At 33.4% G+C, this 22,276-nt stretch overlaps 1 protein-coding gene across 1 annotated transcript; it reads right to left on the minus strand.

The window, feature by feature from the left end:
• Window positions 1–6,880: 6,880 nt before the first annotated feature.
• LOC124360501 (trafficking protein particle complex subunit 2) lies at window positions 6,881–18,541 on the minus strand (the record flags this gene model as incomplete). Its single annotated transcript, XM_046814188.1, has 3 exons — window positions 18,197–18,541; window positions 8,730–8,963; window positions 6,881–6,886 (listed from the first exon to the last, which is right to left on the minus strand). Coding segments are annotated over exons 1-3 (330 nt in total), but the record flags the coding sequence as incomplete, so codon positions are not given.
• Between the last annotated feature and the right edge of the window lie 3,735 nt (window positions 18,542–22,276).

Here is a 22,276-nt window from a genome sequence, read left to right on the forward strand (position 1 = left end):
GACGTGTATGGCGCTGACGATGGAAGGTTTGTGAATCACTTATCACAAGTTATCAGTACTAGTCAGTTACTTATATTGGACGGCAGATTGCGATATATGGTGGTGAGGGAATCGACGTGTATGGCGCTTACCCTGACGATGGAAGGGTTGTGTGAATCACTATCACAAGTTATCAGTACTAAGTCAGTTACTTATATTGGACGGCAGATGCGATATATGGTGGTGAGGAATCGACGTGTATGGCGCTACCCTGACGATGGAAGGTTTGTGAATAACTTATCACAAGTTATCAGTACTAGTCAGTTACTTATATTGGACGGCAGATGCGATATATGGTGGTGAGGAATCGACGTGTATAGCGCTGACGATGGAAGGTTTGTGAATCACTTATCACAAGTTATCAGTAATAGTCAGTTACTTTTATTGGACGGCAGATGCGATATATGGTGGTGAGGAATCGACGTGTATGGCGCTGACGATGGAAGGTTTGTGAATAACTTATCACAAGTTATCAGTACTAGTCAGTTACTTATATTGGACGGCAGATTGCGATATATGGTGGTGAGGAATCGACGTGTATGGCGCTGACGATGGAAGGTTTGTGAATAACTTATCACAAGTTATCAGTACTAGTCAGTTACTTATATTGGACGGCAGATGCGATATATGGTGGTGAGGAATCGACGTGTATGGCGCTGACGATGGAAAGGTTTGTGAATAACTTATCACAAGTTATCAGTACTAGTCAGTTACTTATATTGGACGGCAGATGCGATATATGGTGGTGAGGAATCGACGTGTATGACGCTACCCTGACGATTGGCGCATGGCGTCGAGATCAGCAGTTAGTCTACCGCACGTTAATTGTTGAATTAATGTGGAATTCAGTTATAACACTCACATCCATCGCCAGTCAATAGGACATAGGTCGCTTCTGTCTACTGGCATACTGGTCAGGTAGTTACCCTTTTCCACAAGTTAAACTTATACAATTTTAGTAGACTCCCCTGGCATATGGTTTTATTACAATCTCATCCACCTGTTAATTTACCATAATGTAAACTTCCCTATGAAAGGAAGTTTATGTTTCATGAAGGATATTTTTCGGTACGATGTTATAAGTTACTTTTTTTATAAATAATGTAAAAGTAAACAACAAAAAAAAATGGCTGAACGTTAGCGAAGGCCACTCACTCGAGGCGTCTGCCTCACGTATAGACGAGTCACTTCATGGGATTTTCCTAGGCATTGGCGAATAGTTTTACATTGAATAGTAATAATAGTAACCGAAATTACAACGAGAAAATTGAAGAATAAATAAGTTTGTAGCAAATTGAGTTCAATTCAATTTTATTTTAACGTGTAACACTGAAATACATGTTATATAATCTTAAATTGTATATCTGCATACAGATTTCTAATAAGATATGAGTAATACTTGAAACAAATTTTTAACATTAACCATACCAACATTTTAAATTTTATTTTAAAATATATAATGAATGACTGTTATTGAGCGCGTGTGTCATAACGCAACTAGCGCTTTTTTGATAGCGAATGGTTCATATCCTGTATATAAGATGAGTGTGGAACCCCTTATGATGTCTTAGTATCATCTACAGAGCTACCTCTGTTAATGATCACTACTGACAATCACTACTGACGGGTAACACAGTGCCTAGGATAACTAAAGAATCTACAATTAATGTGAGTTCCGAACTACTTAAACATTGATTTACCGTACAGGTTGACTCCAATATCCACTAAGCACAAAACAACTTCATTTCGTTAGCCCGGAACATAAGATTTCTCTTGTTGTGTTTAAATTTGCCGCGGACGAGATGGACTTCTCCAGTCATGAATCACCACGTCATCGCTTCAGACTTCCTAAACGTTTTGGTATTTTAACAGCTAGAGTGCGAGTATATAACAAGAACGCTGTAGCTGAAAGCGAGAAAACCCTTGAATCGTTCGTAGTTTGCTTATTAGAAACACTTTTTAGAAACTGTCAATATACAAGTGTTTCCTGTATAAGTATAAAATATACAATGTATGTAGTAGTAAGCCACACCACGTGACGCAAAACAGGCCTCGCTGAAAGTCGCAAGTCTACAGCTCATTATATTCTTGAGATACCACGGTTGCATACCTATCATGGTTACCCATAAAACCGATGTAAAAATGTTAACTGACTCTGAACCACATCACATTGTTTGCCATGCACCATTTTCGAACTCGATGTTGCTTAGGCTATGTAGAAATGAAGGTTTATGCAAGATCATAAGTCTAGAGACTTTCGTTCTGGAGATATTACGCGCATAGGCAGACAGACAGAAATGTAATTTTTTCCAGCATCTTGAGTAATAAGGCTTCGCTAACGCTCAGCCCATTAGGTCAACAAAAGTTAAGTATGTTAAGCAGCATCCGATTGATAAAATAATACATTTAACTACCAACCACGTTTGGTAGTTGGTATAGTGTTTATTGTATATATTCAGTTCCAGTTTGTTTGACACTATTGTTAGTGATCGATGCGAGCTTGTGTCGTGGATGTGTGTAAGGTGACAGATGACACCGATGCCACTCTGAGAGCTCCCAGTGTGTGTCCACAAGTAGCACTGAACATGCGACTGTAGACTGTACAGCGATGTCGAACCCCGCAAGTTTTTTTTACTCGCTCTCAAATTGGCGGGCACACGCACTCCCCGTATTACCGTCTCTCAGCACTTTACACAGTAGGCTGTTTACTTGCGGTTGTTGAAGTACTTTACCTAACACTGATATTCCTGGAGACTTTTTAATACCGACTGCAAAACTTGTTTATCTTGGCGTTTGAACCAATTTACTACGCTTTATTTTACGTCCTGGAACTTCTTCCCTCGTAGTTCAGTTGACCAAACATTTGGCAGTCGTAAGTATGACAACGTGCTTTGTCTCGTTGGAAAATCACGCCACTCCTCCGAGATACGTTTTTCTCTCATTGTTCAAAGTATAAATGACAATAACTGGCTGTTTATTTTATACTGCCCTTCAAGATAATCACAAATAAATACAACTTCACCACCCCAAAACACCATAATCAGGAGTCTTTCTGTTTATGGTTGGGTTAGCCAATCGTAGAGTTTCAACGAATTTTTTCTTTCTTGCAAAAATGTCCACGGTTCATACAACTTTCACCATATTCTTTACCGTTCTAGAGTATATATTAGCAAATTTTGCACCTTGACCAGGTAACAAACGTTGTTCAACCAATGTGGAAATCACGTTGTTTATACATGTAAACTCGCCATAATGTTTTAGGTCATGAAAATGACAATGTTGACATACCAACCGTTTTTCTCCAGACGAGTTTGTCTCTTTTATTTAATTAAATGAACTCGTGTTTTTAATCTTTAAAAAAATATATTGTTGTTGCATTTTAAAGGAAGTTATGGATCACCTATTTACAAGAATTTTATAAGTTATAATTATTTATTAAGAATTATTTTGGAAAAGTATCATCATTTACGAGTGGCCGCGTGTGAAAACCACGAAATAAAAAGTGCACTACTACTGCAAATAAAAAAATTATGTCTTATAATTACTATAAGCTTAAAATAGTGCATTGTATAGTTTGCCATTGTAACAAGAATAATAATAACAAAACAAACATACTTGATTAAAAATTTAAATGTTTACTAAATTCGTTGTTTTAATTAAAAAATATATATTTGAATTTAAGTTGAAATGGAATGTAGAATTTTAGATCTTCAAGTAACGTGAAGAAGTGTGAGAGTTTTAAGAAAATACCTCTTCAAAAACAACGTTGTAACGTTTATCCTGAGATTTGCTGAGGATAACCTACTGTTTCTGAGACTTATTAATTGTCATTGCAAAAGAGAAAGAAAGTGAGAATTAGTTTTTATCTATTATAAACAGGACAACCACATCAGATGGACACATTTTTACTCTAAGGATAACATTGTTTCGCCTGACCCTAACCCTGTAAGCACCTTGGCTCCTCTTGAACTATCAAAGACTTGTAAACAGGTTCCGTCAATACGGCCACCTTCCGTATTCAAATTTCTCATCAACATTACGACAGCACCAACTTTACAATGTAGATATAAGATCCACCTCCACTGTTCGGCCTAAACTTGACACTCGTACTTACCTTTGCTAAATCATTATTATAAGTTCTGCTATATATTTTTTAATTATTGGACATTGCATCATTATTGGTAAACATTTACTTTAAAAATTCATTTGTGCGGACATTTGGTTCCCGCTGTGACAACATGCAGTATACACTCCCCTACACTGGTTTAGCCGGCTTAAAACATTTGAGAGTTTTCATCTATCTCATCTTGTTGCAATTAAACAAATTAATGTAACTTTAACAAATACTGTACTGTAAGTAAACTAATAATATCATTTTTATCGGTTAGATGGCCGTCAAGAACGTGTAGCCAGGAAACAGTTTTATGGGGGTCGAGACAACTGATATTTTGCCGTAGTGGACAAAGAGCAAGGCCCCATTTTGTTACTTAAAAAGTTCTTGACCCGTTTATTTGTTAGGAACGAAATTTCAGCAGTTCATGTCAGTAATAATGAATTATTTAATTAATAATAATAATCGTTTACGAAAAAAGTAATTGAAAAAAATTAAAAATTTGGGAGTCCGGACCCCTTGGTGTTTGTAACATTTAAAACTTTTAATCCGCTATTTCTGGGGTATCATATTAAAATATGCTAATCCCATAGATCCTATATGTCAGTAATTTCATGCAGTTTCACGTCACAAGCCACTTTGGCCACTTTCATCACCATTTCAAAGACTATTATTGAGAAACTCCTAACCAATTTCACAGTCTGAAATGTAATTATTGCCTATAATTCGGAGATTTTACTACTTGCCTGGTATTTATGTGAGATGAGCAAATTGCATACCATACATTAAAGTCTGTCGGTTTTAGAGCAGCTTAAATTTATTCCAGTAAATTTCCATGGCAATTTTAAAAAGTTTTACCCCCCCCCACCAAACAATGCCCTTAAAGAATTCGAGAATTTAAAACTAATTTGCATTGCAACCAGAGGGTTTTTACTTTGACATATCGATTTTTGGTTTGTAATTACAAATGTTCACAAAACTCGCCTTTACGTATTTCACATAGATTGATCCAATATCTTAAAACATAAGAAAATAATAAAACAGAAAAAAAAAATAATAATATGAACTTATTGGAGCTCATTAACATCAAACCATTCTTTTAGCTAAAAAATTATACAACGTTAAAACTTAACGTTTAAACTCTGATCATAAATATTCACAAAGGCGAGGATTGTGCGTTTTTTAATCATATGTAATGAGTTTTAATAGCGGTTAACATTTAAATACAGGAAAGACTATTATAAAAAGGTAATTGTTTCAGAAACATAGTTTCTGCTAAAAATAACAATCTCTATACCGTAAAAGAGTGATTTTGAAATAATACATTAAATTAAAAATTATCCATTAACTATTCGTGTGGTATGCACCAGTAAATACATGCTAGCGGATGTATCTATGGACGGAAGTTTCAGAAATTCAATGTTATATTATGGTAGCACAAAATTAATATATTTTTGTTAAAAACGTTTTTAATACGCCGTCAAAATGTTGCTGCAACGTTGTTTGTGTAGGTTAAGTGAATACTATTTTGTGTAGGTGTATGTTTTATATTGTAACTTCCTCGTGTAAGGGATCACTTTATGTGGACCTTCACAAAAACAAGTTTAGGTCAGAGGACCCTTTTACTAAACCATATAAGTACTTTCTTTTATACCATAACAGACGGTAGTGAAGGCTTGATCCCTACAATGAAACACTTAAGCAAGGTGTGATTGGATAAACACACAATATAAATCAACTGAATTTATGCTAGTAGCATTTATTTAATTCATAACATGCAAATTAAGATCAACTTCAAGGTAATTGTTGAAATTTAAAACATCACATTTTTTAGTGTACAACAGAGATTGAATAGAGTTGCTATTTGAGACCAATATATCAAATATATTTAGACAAAACTAAACGAAATCCTTTTTTAACGATTACGCATGTGCTGAAGAACTTTCTATATAATATTTAACGATCACGTGTGATATAAATTTTGATCATTTCAATAAAATTGTAAACGATATTTTAGAAATTATTTTCTTTATTAATAAAATATAAAAAATATTAATTTTTAATGAAAATTATAACATAAAATTCAAATATTAATCTACATTATTAAAATTCCAAAATATGTCATAAATTTGGCTCTATTTTTAAATATATGAGATATCAGAGAGCCAAATGTCAATGTAACAATACATATTAAACCAAAATCATCAGTAGTTTCAAAAAGTTTTATAAATGAGATTTATTTTATGATAAAATGTACATGCAACAAAGAATATGTTGTCATAAAATAATTCAATACACTACAACCCTTGATTATAGATCCTTATAATCAAGGCTACAACTTACAAAAATGTGGGCAAAATAGGCTGATCGGTCGTTTGTAGTGCTACTTAAACGAGCGCACGCGCGCTGGGCACACAGATCAATGTGCTGCAGTTAGTGTTAATTATATCACAACAGTTTGTTAACAAGTCTGAGTTAACTAGATTTACTTGGGAAACAATTACACTAGCGCTCACCGTTACTGATGCGGTTGATGAGGTAATTGTTGTATACCAACAGCTTCAATCAAAGCTCACACTCACGTAGTATACCCGTACAGTTATTCTCGCATTACCGCATGGGGTTCCCCACCCCCCCCCCCCCCCACCCCCCCCCCCCCCCACCCCCCCCCCCCCCCACCCCCCCCCCCCCCCACCCCCCCCCCCCCCCACCCCCCCCCCCCCCATTCATTGAGTACTGTAAAATAAATATGCATTAATACACACATAACACAAGGTGTATCAGTAGATACTAATAAATAACATTTAATAGCATCTCATTCACTTATTTACCACAGTATCATATGAGATTTACAATATAAAGCCAAAAGGATTGATTAATATATGACCAGCTACTAATGCCAAACATGATATGTCTATAATTAATGAACAACTAATTATATTGTTTATAATATGGCATGAGGTTTACTATTAATTCGTACTCATCATCAGTACAGTAAGCTCAACTGAAGTGATGTTTTAGAAACGTTTTTAAGTTCTTAAATGAGTTCAAATTCAAATAAACTTTATTCTATATGACATGCATTGAATTACAGGTATGTCAAAATAATATGTAATAAATAATCAAAATGTTTATTTGATTGCCGCGCAATAGCAAGAGAGCGGTATGCCATCTTTGATAGTTTGGACAGGGATGGTGAATTGTCCTAGGAGGACTTGATAGGTTGTTTTCGGCGGTTTGTTGAACTGCTGAAATTGTAGACTGGTGGGCCTCATGGTGTGTTTCCAGGGTGCGCAAAAAGCCCTTGAGGCTGCATGGCAGTAGGCCGCCCCAAGGGGGGCAAAAAAAACACATTTGCTTAGAAAAAATTATTACAAAAGTAAATACTTTTGAGTGTTCAGTTACGATTGGGTTTAAAAATCGAAAACTTTGATCTTGGGCATTGAGGTCAGACACTGCAGTTATCAAAAATAAACAATCCATCACATCATTATGTAGACTAGTAAAATATGGTTCATCAGAGGCTTGGAATATGAATGTTAAGTTTAGTTCCTGTTCACCTTCCCCTTCATGCAGTGTCCTTACCAACAATAAAATATCCCACAATAACAGTACCTATTGGCTTCAGAAATTATAACTTTTCAAGGAAATTTGGTAAACACTGGAAAAATATCTCATGTTAATGCAATCGATACATATTTAATCTTTTTCTCTTAATGAACATGATTGTTCAATGGGAATTCTACACTATCTGATCTGACTTCTTTTTTGGCTGTTGCTGAAAGCCGTGGGTCAGATTGTTAAAATAAAATGTGTCCATGTAGTGTCATAGTTGTTATATATTTTTGTACTATTTAATGACCCAATGTAGAACAAACTTCAAACATCTGTTCTGAATACTAGTGTGCAGGCTATTAACGTTTGTTCTAATGACAACTTACTAACGTTTTATCAAGTTATATTAAATTAAAGTAAATTTATTTAATATCATTGTTTTTGTAACAGAAAATATAAATTATATTTACCATACAAAGTATAGTATATTTTATCAACTGAATATAGTTATGAATATAAATAAAACAGCAAGTGAAAAGACCAAAGTCTGTGGCACATCACTATTCTATATGACCGTCTCTACCTCATCCCCTCGGTCTGTTGGCTGGCAAGGCATGCAGATGTGACACGGCTTGTGAGAGAGATGCAGTTCCTCACCTCCAAACTACTCATGCCCTTGCGCTCACCTCCCCTTAGCTATGACAACACTCCTAGTGACGGTTGCCACAAATACTAGGACGATTCCACTTAAGGCAGAAGTTGTACTCTCGAATTCCCACGTCTGTAAGGGGTTCTCTTAATAAATAGATACTATATCTTACAGTCTTGTTCTTATAACACTTTTAAGCCAACAATTTCCAGGCCGCGCAAAAGGCCCTTGAGGCTTAAGTGCATGACAATAATAATGCTGCCCCTTAGAAGTAGAAGCCAAAATTTGTAAATCCATGATTTATCAAATTCCAAATTAAAGCACTCTTAACGCCAAATGAAGGCCTTCTTACAGAAATAATATTATAATACTTACTTTTATATACATTTCATATATTTCCATAAAGAAGTTTTTTATTCCGTCCTCATTTTTACTATCATGGACCATTATAAATCTCATGTGACTGGCTGTGACAAATGCTGAGACAAACCATTGATTGAACTTGTCCACATTCTTCAGGTACATATTGTTATTTTTCCACATATGTTCATCTACTAAATCCAAGGCAGCATGTGCCACAAACTGGTTCAAGTGGCGGTAATCTTCCTTCTGTTTTAAAATAAAAACCAGTATGAGTGAAGATACATGAATGATTTAAATAAGGAGTATTGAACAATAATAGTGTACAATCAACTGTATTAGGCCTATTACTTCATAACAAAAAAATACTATTTGAGGCATAAATTATCCAGTTGTACTGGTACATTCAAAATTACAACACAGATCAGAAATTCACAGAATATTTGTTGTTCACATAATAAACTAACATTTAAAAATTATAAAACACACGGCTCTTATAAACTATGACACTAGTTCTTCAAATTTTTCATACTTTCCATGAAGTATTATTCAGACATATGCAATATTTTTTCTGGTATCAACAATGACAATTTACATTATTTCTTTTTAAAATGATTTCAGAATATTTAATGTTAAATACATTTTGTTGGTTGATGTACCAGATTACTGTCAACTAAGTAGAAATACTTATGATAATAATACTAGTTGCACTAAAAGGGAGGAAACAGGTTTGGCCTGTCTTTTTAATGGAAGGGTAAACCTATGAAGAAACTATCTGTGACATGTAGGGAATTAACGCAATAAGGTCACAAAATGTTAAGTCTAGACCTCGAACATCTAGAGTATTTTGGAGATGTTTTGCATATGTACTCTATTTTTGTCACTAAATTGATTGGTAAATGTTTTCAGGGTTAAAATTCGATTAAAAAAATACCAAAACTAAAATATAATAAAACTTTTTAGAAATTCATAGCTTAGGTAGCGTATCCTTTAAAGTAAATGTGCAAAGTAGCATGTAAATCTGAGAATGTGGAACGCATTATTAAAATATTTGATACACTAAAGACGCTCACTAATATAGGCTATAGTCAAGTCTAACTCTTCCCCAATGGCCTTTAAATGTTAAGAAATTTTTTTATCTCAAATTGTTGAATTTTTGTTAAGTTTAAGACTTAACCAACATCTGTTGGAATGTCTGGAAATTATGACTACTATATACCAACAATATGAATCTGTACATATTGTTGTATCTGTATATACGCTAGTAGGAGCTGAGCGCTAAGGAGTATAAAATTACAAACAGAATTTCAGGGGCTGTCAAGAATTTTAAAATGGTTTATTTTGTATGGTATGCTACCTTATAGCCTTGCTTTTGTAAGTTGAATAGGATTAGACAACATTGAAAACAAATTATTTAGACATATATTCAACATAAAAAGGGTTATCCTAATGTATCTATAAATAAAGTTTTCCTACAATTTTATAATGAAACTTGACTTATATATCAAAGGCCTAGAAATGAAACCTTGTATGTAGAATGTTTTTCAATATAGAGATATCATCAGTATCAAAATTTTCTGAAAGATCAGCTGATTTCATTTAGTGAAACCATGTAAGTCATTAAAACAATGCAAAGATCTAAAAGAACTATTTGAGTGTCAACTTATATGTATAGTACCAAAAGACACAGACATTTCATAGTGTATCCTCGTATGTCATTAGGATGCTATAGTGAAATCGTTGCCAAATTGTCTCTTAAAAGGTTTTTGATAGTTTGTAGGAATTAAAAAAGGGCAAGTGATAGTAAGTAATAATGTATTTATTAATAGTTGGTTTATTAAAAATATAAGCATATTAATCTAAACATAATAGTGACATAAATTAATCAAAAACTTAACCTAAAATGTATGTTTGGCTTATGAGATATCACTTTATATTTTTGTCAAACTTTCAAGTTTCACAATATAATTTGTTGTTGTGCAAACCTCAATAAATGTTTATTTTCAGATAACTATGGATTATGCTGAGGCAAGCCAGGAACTAAGCGAAGATGTAAATAGCCAAAGACCTGACTGGATAAAGAAGCTGCAGAGTAATTTACCATCCACTCAAATAGAAGTAGTTATCAGTAAATCAGTGGGAGCCTCATATTCATCTAATAGGGATAAAAATGAAAGCAACTCATTATTAACAACTGATTATGAAGTCAACCTTTCTCTAAATAATTACATTAATGAAGATAATTTGGAAAAAGTTTAAGTTAGGTGTAATAAAGCTGAAAATTATGGCAATGCTTTTGTGGAAGATGCAGAATTGAATGAAACTGAGCACAAATCAAACAAGGAGATACCTAATGAAAATATATCAGAGTCAGTCCATAAATAATAATTGAGAGTTCTTACTAGAAGCACAGGATTTAGACATGACATTCCATTGCCAGTTGGTGATGAATGTCAGCCTCCTGTATGTGAAGAAATTGGATAGGTTTTTCAAGATTAAAGCAGCTATGTAGGGAAGGGCTGATTCAATGCGAATGTTGAGTTTAGCTCCAGTTCAATTGTGCATCTGAAGACACAACAATAATACCTTTTCACCTAAATGCACTATTTTTTGAGTCTGAGTGTCTCTGATGTCAAAACAATGCGGAGGGTTCATTATAAGCTTCTAGGTCGCCGACTATTTTTGGATCCCTTCAGATGAACATGACTCCAATTTTTAGGATTCAGTCTGCAACAGCATACAGCAAGTGCAGATTTCAGATGCTGCACTTAATTGGAAGGTGAACTGGAGCTGAACTCAGCATTCACATACCATTGTTGTTTACGGACCATTGGTTAAAAAAGAAGAAGAAAGGGTATGGAATTAAAGAAGAATAGTTTGACTACAAAAATAAACATCTTAGTGAGCAGGGTACATATTGTATAGGCTGGAAAAAGGAAGGAAATGGGAAGGTTAAAATAGGGAAAGTTAGAAAATCAAAATAACTAGGGCCTAGATGCCAAGGTCAGGGGTGCGCAAGATCCTCAAGGACCTGTCATGAAATATCAAATGAGGAGAGAAAAAAATATTCAAAGATTTCTGGAACAATTTATCTTGGGACAAAAACAACTGTATGTTGCCTCATTAGTAAAATGTGAGCAGAAGAAAAAACACCAGGAACCCAGAACAGAATCAAGAAGAAAAGCGAACTTGATTTATACAATGAAAGCAATGGGTGGAAAAGAACAAAGTATGTAAAACCTTTTTTTTCTAAATATGTTGGCGATGGGAAAGTGGGAAAGACAATGGGCTGCGGACTCAAAAGAAAATACTCAAGGCCAAGCAATAACCCTAGCAAAGAAACAACAACCTAAAAGAGAGTTTGGTGATACAAACCCAAGAGCCAAAGCAAAGCTAATTGAATTTTTAGATAGTTTCCCTAAACTGCCTGCACATTACTGCAGGAAAGACACTTCTAAACTCTATATTCAACCAATATTTGGCAACACATTGTCTGACGTCCATGCTGAATATAAAAGACAGTGTAAAAATAAGAACGAACCTATACAACCACTATCCACATTTACTTTTTACAAACCAGTTGAGAGTAACAATTGGCATTTCAACAGCCCAAAAAGATAGATATGATACATGTGTCACACATGATGATAAATTAAAAGATAGGGTAAGGCACAAAAAAAGTATTGACAAGAAAAAAGCCATTGAAGGCGATCATTTTGTTATTTCCCAGGATGTTCAGGCGGTCAAGGTGTGCACTAGTCTTAATGCATCTGCCCTTTATTTCAAAAGTAAAATAGTCTGCCATAACTTTTCAATTTATAATATGAAATCTGACTGCACAAGATCCTACTTGTTTAATGAGACACAGGCTGAATAATCAGCCACTAACATTTGCCAGTTGCTTAGTAGATTTCTTAAAAGATAAATGGGATCAAGACAAATATTCCAATAGTAATCTGAAGTGACTGATGTATGTATGAAAATCATAACTCAACCATGGCCAATGCTCTTATCTTCTAGTACTGATTTTGATGTTGAAATTACACACAAGTTCTTGGAGAAAGGCCATACCCAAATGGAGGTACACTCCATCCTTGCGATCATTGAAAACTAGATCAATTACCAACCAATCTATTTACCTAGTGACTATATGAAAATTGGTGCCAAATCATAATCCGATTGAGCAAAAAGAGATATCTTATGACTTTGGCAACAATTTGCACAGCAAAATCTTCACATAATATATGATAGCATTAGGCCAGGTTGAAAACCAGTGGATCCAATAATAACCGATATAAAGTCTATCTATATGGTATAAGTATAAGTTTGGTGAAATATCAGTAAAGGTAAGATCATTTGACAATTAATTTATTACCTTACCACATATGGGAAGAATGAAGTTGCAAAACTGTCAGAAACAGCTTCTCCAAGTTCAATTTAAAATTACACAAACAAAGTAGAACCACCTTCAACAACTTACATTAGTCATACCTAGAGATTGCCATCCTTTTTATGACTCTTACTAATGAATAGGTCTTGTGGCTGAAATATCTCTGAAAAGTTAGTATATGAACTTTGATTTAACTAGTTTTTGTTAAGAGAGTCAAATTATGGTTGAAAGAAGAAAAATTACCCTAACTCCACCAACTCAACTGGCAACATAACATGGGAAAAAATTCATGTAGAATTACAATGGGATGAAGTACCTCAGTGAAAACAGTTTTGTTTAGCCACCAGACAGGATTGAAAGTTCCACTGCCAGGCAACAATCCAATAGATTATTTTCAACTTCTTATAGACGATTGCTTCTTACATGCCATTATCAGGGAGACTAATTTTTATGCATTTGGTGTCTTTTTGAATGGAAATCTAAAATCTAAATCACGAATTAATTATTCAAAAGACATTAAATTGCCTGAACTTAAGACTTTCCTCTTAGGCCTTTTATTTCACACTGGTTCATGAAGCTGCCTCAGCTCCAACAGTATTAGATGAAAGACAAATGGTTTCATACCTGTTTAAGCAAATATATGTCGAGGGACAGGGTGATGTTTACACCTAGCATCTGAAGACCAAGATGACCAATTGCAAAAAATTAAACTGGCTATGGATTATTTCAATAACAAAACGTATTAATGCCCATTGCAAAGTATCTTTAAATGAATCCATGGTATTATGGAGGGGCCAGTAGTGTTCAAACAGTAAGCTACATCAAGAATTAGAGACATAAATATGGCATAAAGCTATATGTTCTCTGTGAACCGAATGGCCTTGTGATGACGTTTGCCGTCCATATGCTAGTGCTATGGACATACTTTCTGGTGATGGGCACTCAAAGAAAGTAGTACTTTATTTGATGGATGAATGGCTTAACAAGGGGCAAGGGGGGGTATTGTTAAGTTATATGTAGATAACTTTAACAATAGTATTGAATTGACAAAAGCTCTTATTGAAAAGAGAACAGGCATAACAGGAACTCTTCAAGTAGACAGGGTTGAGGCTACAGTATAATAAGCAGCCACCAACACAATCGGATTATGATTATCGATTTTAAGTATCGATACTGTGCAATAGAACATATGACCTATAGATTTATAATTAATCCATGTCAGCTTTCTTTATTTAGACTAGTGATGTCATTATCAGCTGTTGCTAGTAACGTCATTACCAGCTGTTGTTATTTAGCTTATGTAGGAGAAGGCTAAGTACAATGGCGATGAATATGCAGATATTGCATTAAAATGTTTTTGTAAACACTGAGCAATGTTTTAAATAATTACAAGATAATGACCTGCTCCTTTAATCTGAATTATCCAGTTTGTATTGACAAAATGAAAATTAGAATTAAAGGTGGAAATTAAATAGTGTTTTGCTGCAAGAAAAGTAAGAACAAACACAACATATCTAAAAATGATCTTGAGAAGGCTATTTTTAACATTCTAAATTGAGTATTATCAATACATTAAAAAATCGTGTACTACTTTATATTAAATCAAACAAACTATGACTTTTTAATTAATGAATGTACTTTTGACTGCATCAGTATCTGCAGAAATACTATTTCAGATTGGCTAAAGTAATCATAAGTACTACTATGCTGCTCAAACGTTGTTTAAATAAAGTTTAGTTATTTTATGTAATCTAAAACAAATAGCCTACATTTATTTTACATATAACAGTATAGCTTCACTATAACACAATTTTAAAAGCTTACAAATTTATTTCAACATTATCGATCAAAATTAATTCAAAAGAAAAATCATGTTTGGAAATAAATTCAAAATTAAAACTATGTGTTTTGTTATTTAATAACGGCAGCAAGGACAGTGACGTACTTTTGTTTCACATGCAGTCATGTTTATCCTTCAACATACATAAGGTAAATGTTATTGTTAGGGTGTAATTATATATTATATTTTAATTTGTAAATTATAGGCTAATAATATTTACATATATATTTCAAAGATTGAAAACTAGCAAAACTACTTGTTCTTTGAAATATCTATTACGTTATTTGATCTGAAATTTTGCTCTCAGTCCTTTAGATGGTCATGAATATCGATGATTCAAATCATTCAATAATAATTACCATCGGATTGTGTTCGTGGTCGCTTATTAGGATAGGGTACGATAAGCGGACCCGGTTTTTTCATATCGAAGAATGTAATCATCGATACAGAATATTCGCATCTCAAATCCTAGACTATCAATCGATATAATAGTATCTATATTCCTCAATAACAATCATATGTTTTAAATTTAAATATGAATTTAATATTTACAGTGATCAAACAAATTATTATAACCAAAATTATAGAAACTGAAGACGACCATATTTGCTCCTCTCACCGTTACAGTTGTTTCTTTCCCACAAATTTCACATAATGGGTTTTTTTCAGTACGAGTCCAAAATGTTGAAGCCACTAAAACATGTCTTATCATCTTTCAAAGCAATGCCGTGTAGTTTTCTAAAATGTACTGCCATTTTTAATAATAAATGTATTTATATGTAAAATTGAAATATTACCGTGTACGTATATTATTTGAAAGTGTTTACAGCTCTTGATATAGGTTTTTAAAGTTAATTGTTCAAAATAATTAATCAGTATCGATTGATTATATAGATGGTTGTGATTAAGTGATATTGTTTGCCAATTTCGATATAAAAACCGGGTCCGCTTATCGTACCCTACCCGCTTATTATACTGCAGCCAGAGTTTATGTTTCGAAAGAATATTTAAAAAAACTGCAGAGAGGTGACAGCAGCAGCAAAGTATCACAATGGAATAATGGTAGAAAAATGGACAGACAATAGGGATGTTTTGTTCATTAGTAGCCAAATTTTAAATGTTAGGTATGGAAGAAGTGACTAATAAGATAGGAATTGATGTGGTTAAGCATCTACTTGTAATTGAACACATCACTTATATAGGTGGTCCTATTGATAGGAAAGACCCACTTATGAGCTATTATCGTGTGAATGGAAAACAATTTTTTGTATAAGAAGCTCCTAATACAAATTTTGCAAATAGGCATAATGAATGCTCTTATTCTGTACTGAATGGAAAGATAGGTAGAAAATGATGTCAAGCTTGCTAAAAAAACTGCAAGAGGAAAGACACCACTTTTCTCTGTGAGGCTTGTCAGGAGAAAAACAGCTCTGTGCCTCGAAAGATGTTTTGAAGAATATCATAAGAACTATATATGGGTAGGGTACGATAAGCGGACACGGTTTTTTATATCGAAATTGGCAAACGATATTACTTAATCATAACCTTCGATATAATCAATTGATACTGATTAATTATTTTGAACAATTAACTTAAATAATGGGTAGGGTCCAATAAGCGGACCCGGTTTTTTATATCGAAATTGGCAAACGATATTACTTAATCATAACCATCGATATAATCAATCGATACTGATGAATTATTTTTAACAACTTAAATAATCTATATGAACAGCTGTAAACACTTTCAAATAATACAATTAAGGTAATATTTTAAATTTCACGTAACATTGTGTATTGAAATGGCCGTCAATCTTAGGAAGCTTCACGAAATTGCTTTAAAAGACGATAAAATATGTTTTTTATGGCTTCAGGATGTTGGGTTAGTACCTAAGAATCCATTATGTGATATTTGTGGAAAGGTAACAAATGTAACTGTCAGAGGAGCTAACATGGTCGTCTTCAGATGCAAAAAAAGAAGGTAATGGTGGACACAACTTTAGTAAAAACGTTTTCGTTATGTTTCATCCTAGTTAAAGTTATGAGTTTCCCTGATTTTGGTTATGTTCATTTATTATTTGTTATCATTAAATTCACATTTTAATTTAAACATATGATTGTTATTACTTTTATATCGATTGATAGTCTATGATTCGATATGCGAATATTAGGTGTCGATGATTATATTCTTCGATATAAAAAACCGGGTCCGCTTATTGGACCGTACCCTAAATAATCTATATGAACAGTTGTAAACACTTTCAAATAATAAACGTAAGGTAATATTTCAATTAAGTAACATTTGATTATTTAAAATAGCAGTCAACTTTAGAAAACTACACGACATTGCTTTGATGATAAGACATGTTTTACATGGCTTCAACATGTTGGACTGAAAAACACATTAGGCGAAATTTGTGAGAGAGAGAAACAACTGTAACTGTGAGAGGAGCAAATATGGTCGTCTTCAGTTTTCCTAATTTTGGTTATAATAATTTGTTTTATCACTGTAAATACTAAATTCATATTTTAATTTAAAACATATGTTTGTTATAGAGGACTATAGATACTTTTATATCGATTAATAGTCTAGAATTTTAGATGCGAATATTAGGTATCGATGATTACATTCTTCGATATAAAAAACCGGGTCCGCTTATCGTACCCTACCCGAATAACTTTTTGTGCAAATAAGTTAGTGCTTATTTGTAGAAAGAACATTTAAAATTACTCAGCCTGAAAACCATTATTTTTCTTGTCAAATTCGTATAGACTAATTTTGAACTTGTATTTAAATTTTTTACACGAATTAAACTGTTTAGCATTGTTTTAATGAAACAAAAGCGTTTAAATTCAGTTAGCCTAACAAAAATAACATGTTTATATAACTTTTATAAAAACGAAGATAAAGTACCATCACAGCATTATAAATTACAAGATAAGTATAAAACTTTTGATAATAGATGTTTTGATAGCTTGACACATAGATGCACCTTCATCATAGAGCATAAAGCGTCTTATTGTTTGATGCTGTGTGCTGATGAAGCACTTACGCATCAGGGTATTTTTTGTTCAAAAAAGGTAAAATTGACATAAGTATCTTGGATTTCTTCACAAGAAATAGTTTCAAGCACTTACTCAAATAAAAATAAAAACGTACTTCAGCACACTGCAGGGTAGCCTACATCAAATTAGACCAGCGTTGAACATGTTAAAAGTCCCCCCCATAATAGAAAAATCACTTTGCATTTACCTTGGCATCTTTGCTAGGAGGTGAAAATTCGGTCTCAAAAACAGGATTATCTCCATGGCCAACAATAACAAAATAATACGTTCCTGTCATTTTATGAACCTATTCTCTTCTCACTAATAACATAACCCTAAAGAATAATACAATACAATTATGACTGGTAATTCTCTAACAGTTTAGATTAGCAGTCGCGTTTTGGAATGAAACTAAGAATTCTGTATCAAGTAACTAAAAACTAGTCATAACAGAAAAGTAAATTTGTATATCCCAACAAACAAATTAAATAACATAACCCTTATATAGGCCTACTAACAAAATTCACAGCCAATATCATCAATGATAATATAATGATATGATATTCTCCGTGAAGTTCGCGTCACTTTATCGTCGAGACTGTGAAGTTATCAGCTGTTTGTATTCCACGCGAAGACAGTGCAGTTCTCAGTTTGAAGGCGCTTCCAACAATTCAAGAACTAGACTAAAATGTAAAAAATTAAATAAATGTATAAAAAGTCGCTCGTTCTCCAAATCTACTCAGTTTTTCTTCTTAACATTTTTCAAATGTGTCCTGTTAGTTCTTGTTCCTGTTAGTTCAATGAAACAAATGCCTAAACATTGGGTGTAGACCGACTGGAAATGTATCGTTTTAATTAAATGCACGTTAGACGTGCGTTTACGGTTAAAAACATCACTCCAGAGACAAATCCAAACAGCCTTAATGAAATTTTGCACACAGATGCTCTATAACCTATATCATAATATAGAAACTTGTATATATAAGCATGCGGTTTGAATCACCAGGAGACACGCTAGATTTCATTAAGTGATTTTTTTTACCATGAACACACATCTAGCGTGCATTTCATTTAGACGGTAGGTCCCCTCTGTGGACAATGTCTACATACATATATATACATTTCTTGCTTGCCTTTTATTGTAAGAAAACAAAATTAATTTTTAGATTTGGTGAATGTACAAAATTAGGTTTTAGCCGATTGACTAAAAAAACGAGATGCAGACAAATTCGTCTGCCCATTCACTGGATGGACGTTTGTGTCGCGCCTTACACCGAACATCCATCGGGTCTTTTGTAGAAGAGGGCCACCAGTCTTGAAATATTTTCTATAGCAATGGCATATTGTTTGAAGGGTCTTATTCTGATTGTTAATGTTAGGGGCACTTAATTAAAACACGGAAGGCCTGTAGTAGGTAAGATTCACTATTGTTGCGTTATCTTATGTTATCAACCGGTGAGCGCCGAGCCGCGCGTCGCCCGCTACTCCGTTATCTGATATATTCAGTGGTAAGTCAGTCTCGTGTATCTACGAGTACTTGTTCTAATTATGTCGCTGTTCTTGTTGTCCCGGGAAGTTAATAGCAAGCCGTTAGGTATCTACAAACCAAAAAAGTGTTGCATAGTGAACGGGTGAGTGCTGAAGGACACAATATGAGTCATGTTTTACCAAGAGAAAGAACAATGTAGGCCGTGTTTATCCACAACAATGGGTTTTCGGCGGAGTATGTCGAGAAACAAAAGATTGTTTTCTGTACGCTGTACCAAATAAAACTGCAGCCACCTTGTTGGCCTGCATTAAGGAATGCATTTTACCTGGTACAAAAATAATGTCAGATCTATGGAGCTCGTACAATGGTATACCTAATATGCCAGGAATGCAGTATGAACATTTGACTGTTAACCACAGTGAAAACTTCGTCAATCCGGAAAATGGCGCTCACACCCAAACAATAGAATCTTTGTGGGCGTCAGCAAAGCGAAGAAATAGAAAAGAATGTAGTACAAGCAGGGCTTTGATAGATTCGTACCTTTGCGAGTTCATGTGGCGGCGAAGAAACAAAGATGACGATCTGTTTCGAGCTATCTGGCGGGACATGAACCTATTCTGGCCTCCACAAGAATAAACCCTTATTCTGGCCTCCACAAGAATAAACCCTTCTATAGTTTCTAACATAATTATTATTTTTTTCTTTAAAATGTGTTCAAATTGTGTCCAATACATATATACTGGAGTGTAGTGTGTGTTTGTTCGTCATGTATCCATAGAAAATATTTCAAGACTGGTGGTCCTTTTCTACAAAAGACCCCATCCATCCATCCAATCGACAGATATTATGACTTGGACGTCCAAAGAATACTTACTACCTCACACCGCAAACATCCATCCAACGGAAGGACAGACGAATTTGTTTGCATCTCGTCTTTCAGTTGAGTTGCGATCTCCGTCAGGAAAACATTGAAATAATGACATTTAGTGTATCTTGGTGTGACAGTGAGTTTATGAGAATGGTATGAGTACCATGGAATGCTGCTGACAGTTATGTCGAAAATACAGTCTTGCTTTTGCAGTTAGTAAAAGAAAAGATTGTGTACACCCTATTAATAAAATATGAAAGCGTTTGATGAATTCCACCATTTTATGGCTGATTTAGAGACGGACAAGGAGAGATCCAGGCGGTAAGAAAAAAATAGAAGAAGTTTTGACAATTTATAGAGAATGATGTAATGAGGGAGGACACGAATTACAGGAAGTCAATAACAAACAAAGAGCGGCCTGATATATACCTGATGTAGGCTTTTAAACATTAAACTTTTAACTATTAAAACTTAGAAAAATCCAAAAGGAAGTTTTTAGTAACTATCGTAAAAACGCAATTTTATACATTCATTAAAACTCAAAATGCAAGATTTGTTTCCTACTATAATAATACGAAATTTATCACTACGGTATATATTTTGTTTGTACTTTATACCTTATATATTTTTCACCATGTACTAAAATGAAACATATTAATGGAGGCTTGTAAAACTGTATAGATCAACTTTGTTTAGTGAAACTTGAAAACTGCTTTTTAACAGCCTATCAATAATATCTCAAAGTTGGAGAAAGTTTCTTTGCCATATATATAAATAGTACTAGTACTTCTCAAGAAAAACCCGTACTACCATTGGTATTAGTCTTATATATATATATATATATATATATATAGATATATATATATATATATATATATATATATATATATATATATATATATAGTATCACGGATTATGACACAAAAGTTTAATACTTTAATTACACAAGAAAGTTTACTAAAACATTTTAACAGCTGTTGCGTATACATTTAAATTTTATAATCATTTTGATAGTTGTTACAAATAGTTTGTATTGGTTGAGATTACATGATTTTGAAGTATCCATGTCAAAATGACATTCTAAACGATAATGTGAAAGCGTCATGTTATTGTTGCTGAAAATTAAACTGCTTGTGCTTGTTATTTTATTTCAGTGCATATTTTATGTTACGTGCGGATGTTCTGGAAAATATGACTTTTGGTGTGAAAATAAAAAACACGAAATAGTTGCCCTTTGTGTTCGTGGTGAATTCAAACATGTTTGTGATGGTAGTCGTTTAAGCACGTATTATGAAAATAATCTAGATTGTTCTCCAGATAATTATTGTAATGCTCAACGAATAGACTACTGTAAAAGTAATCCTTGCCAGGATAATGGAGAATGTATTCCTATCTTAGGGTCATATTTATGCGTCTGTGACAGTAAACATCATGGAATAAATTGCTCAAAATCAGGTAAGAGCCAAACATATTAAAATATAGTCAACACAACTTCGTTAGGAATATACATTGTTTAGAAATATTTGTAAAAACAATAAGAATTTAACTCATATCAGTTTGTAGACGGCCACGAATAGCCCATAACTCTTATTACAAAATTATTTCCGTGAATGTCGTAAAATAACTACTGCAACTAACAGATCTCTTACAGCATTTGATCACCTGATTCAAGCATTCTTAGAAAAAATTAAATACAATTTAAAACTAGTTGAAACAGTCTATAAAATTATAAATAAGTGAAAGGTAGATTTATGATTTTAATTTTAACAACAATTTAACTATTTGTAGATGAAAAAATCCATTGCGTGGTATTTTGCTTATTACAATCGTAGTTTCAATTGTATTTTGACCAAATTAAAATGTAATCCTTTGTAAAAATAGATATATGATTATATATTATATAAATTCTATATATACATAAAAAGAAAAAT

Source organism: Homalodisca vitripennis, chromosome 4, assembly GCF_021130785.1.
Source record: "Homalodisca vitripennis isolate AUS2020 chromosome 4, UT_GWSS_2.1, whole genome shotgun sequence".
Classification (NCBI taxonomy): Eukaryota; Metazoa; Arthropoda; class Insecta; order Hemiptera; family Cicadellidae; genus Homalodisca; species Homalodisca vitripennis.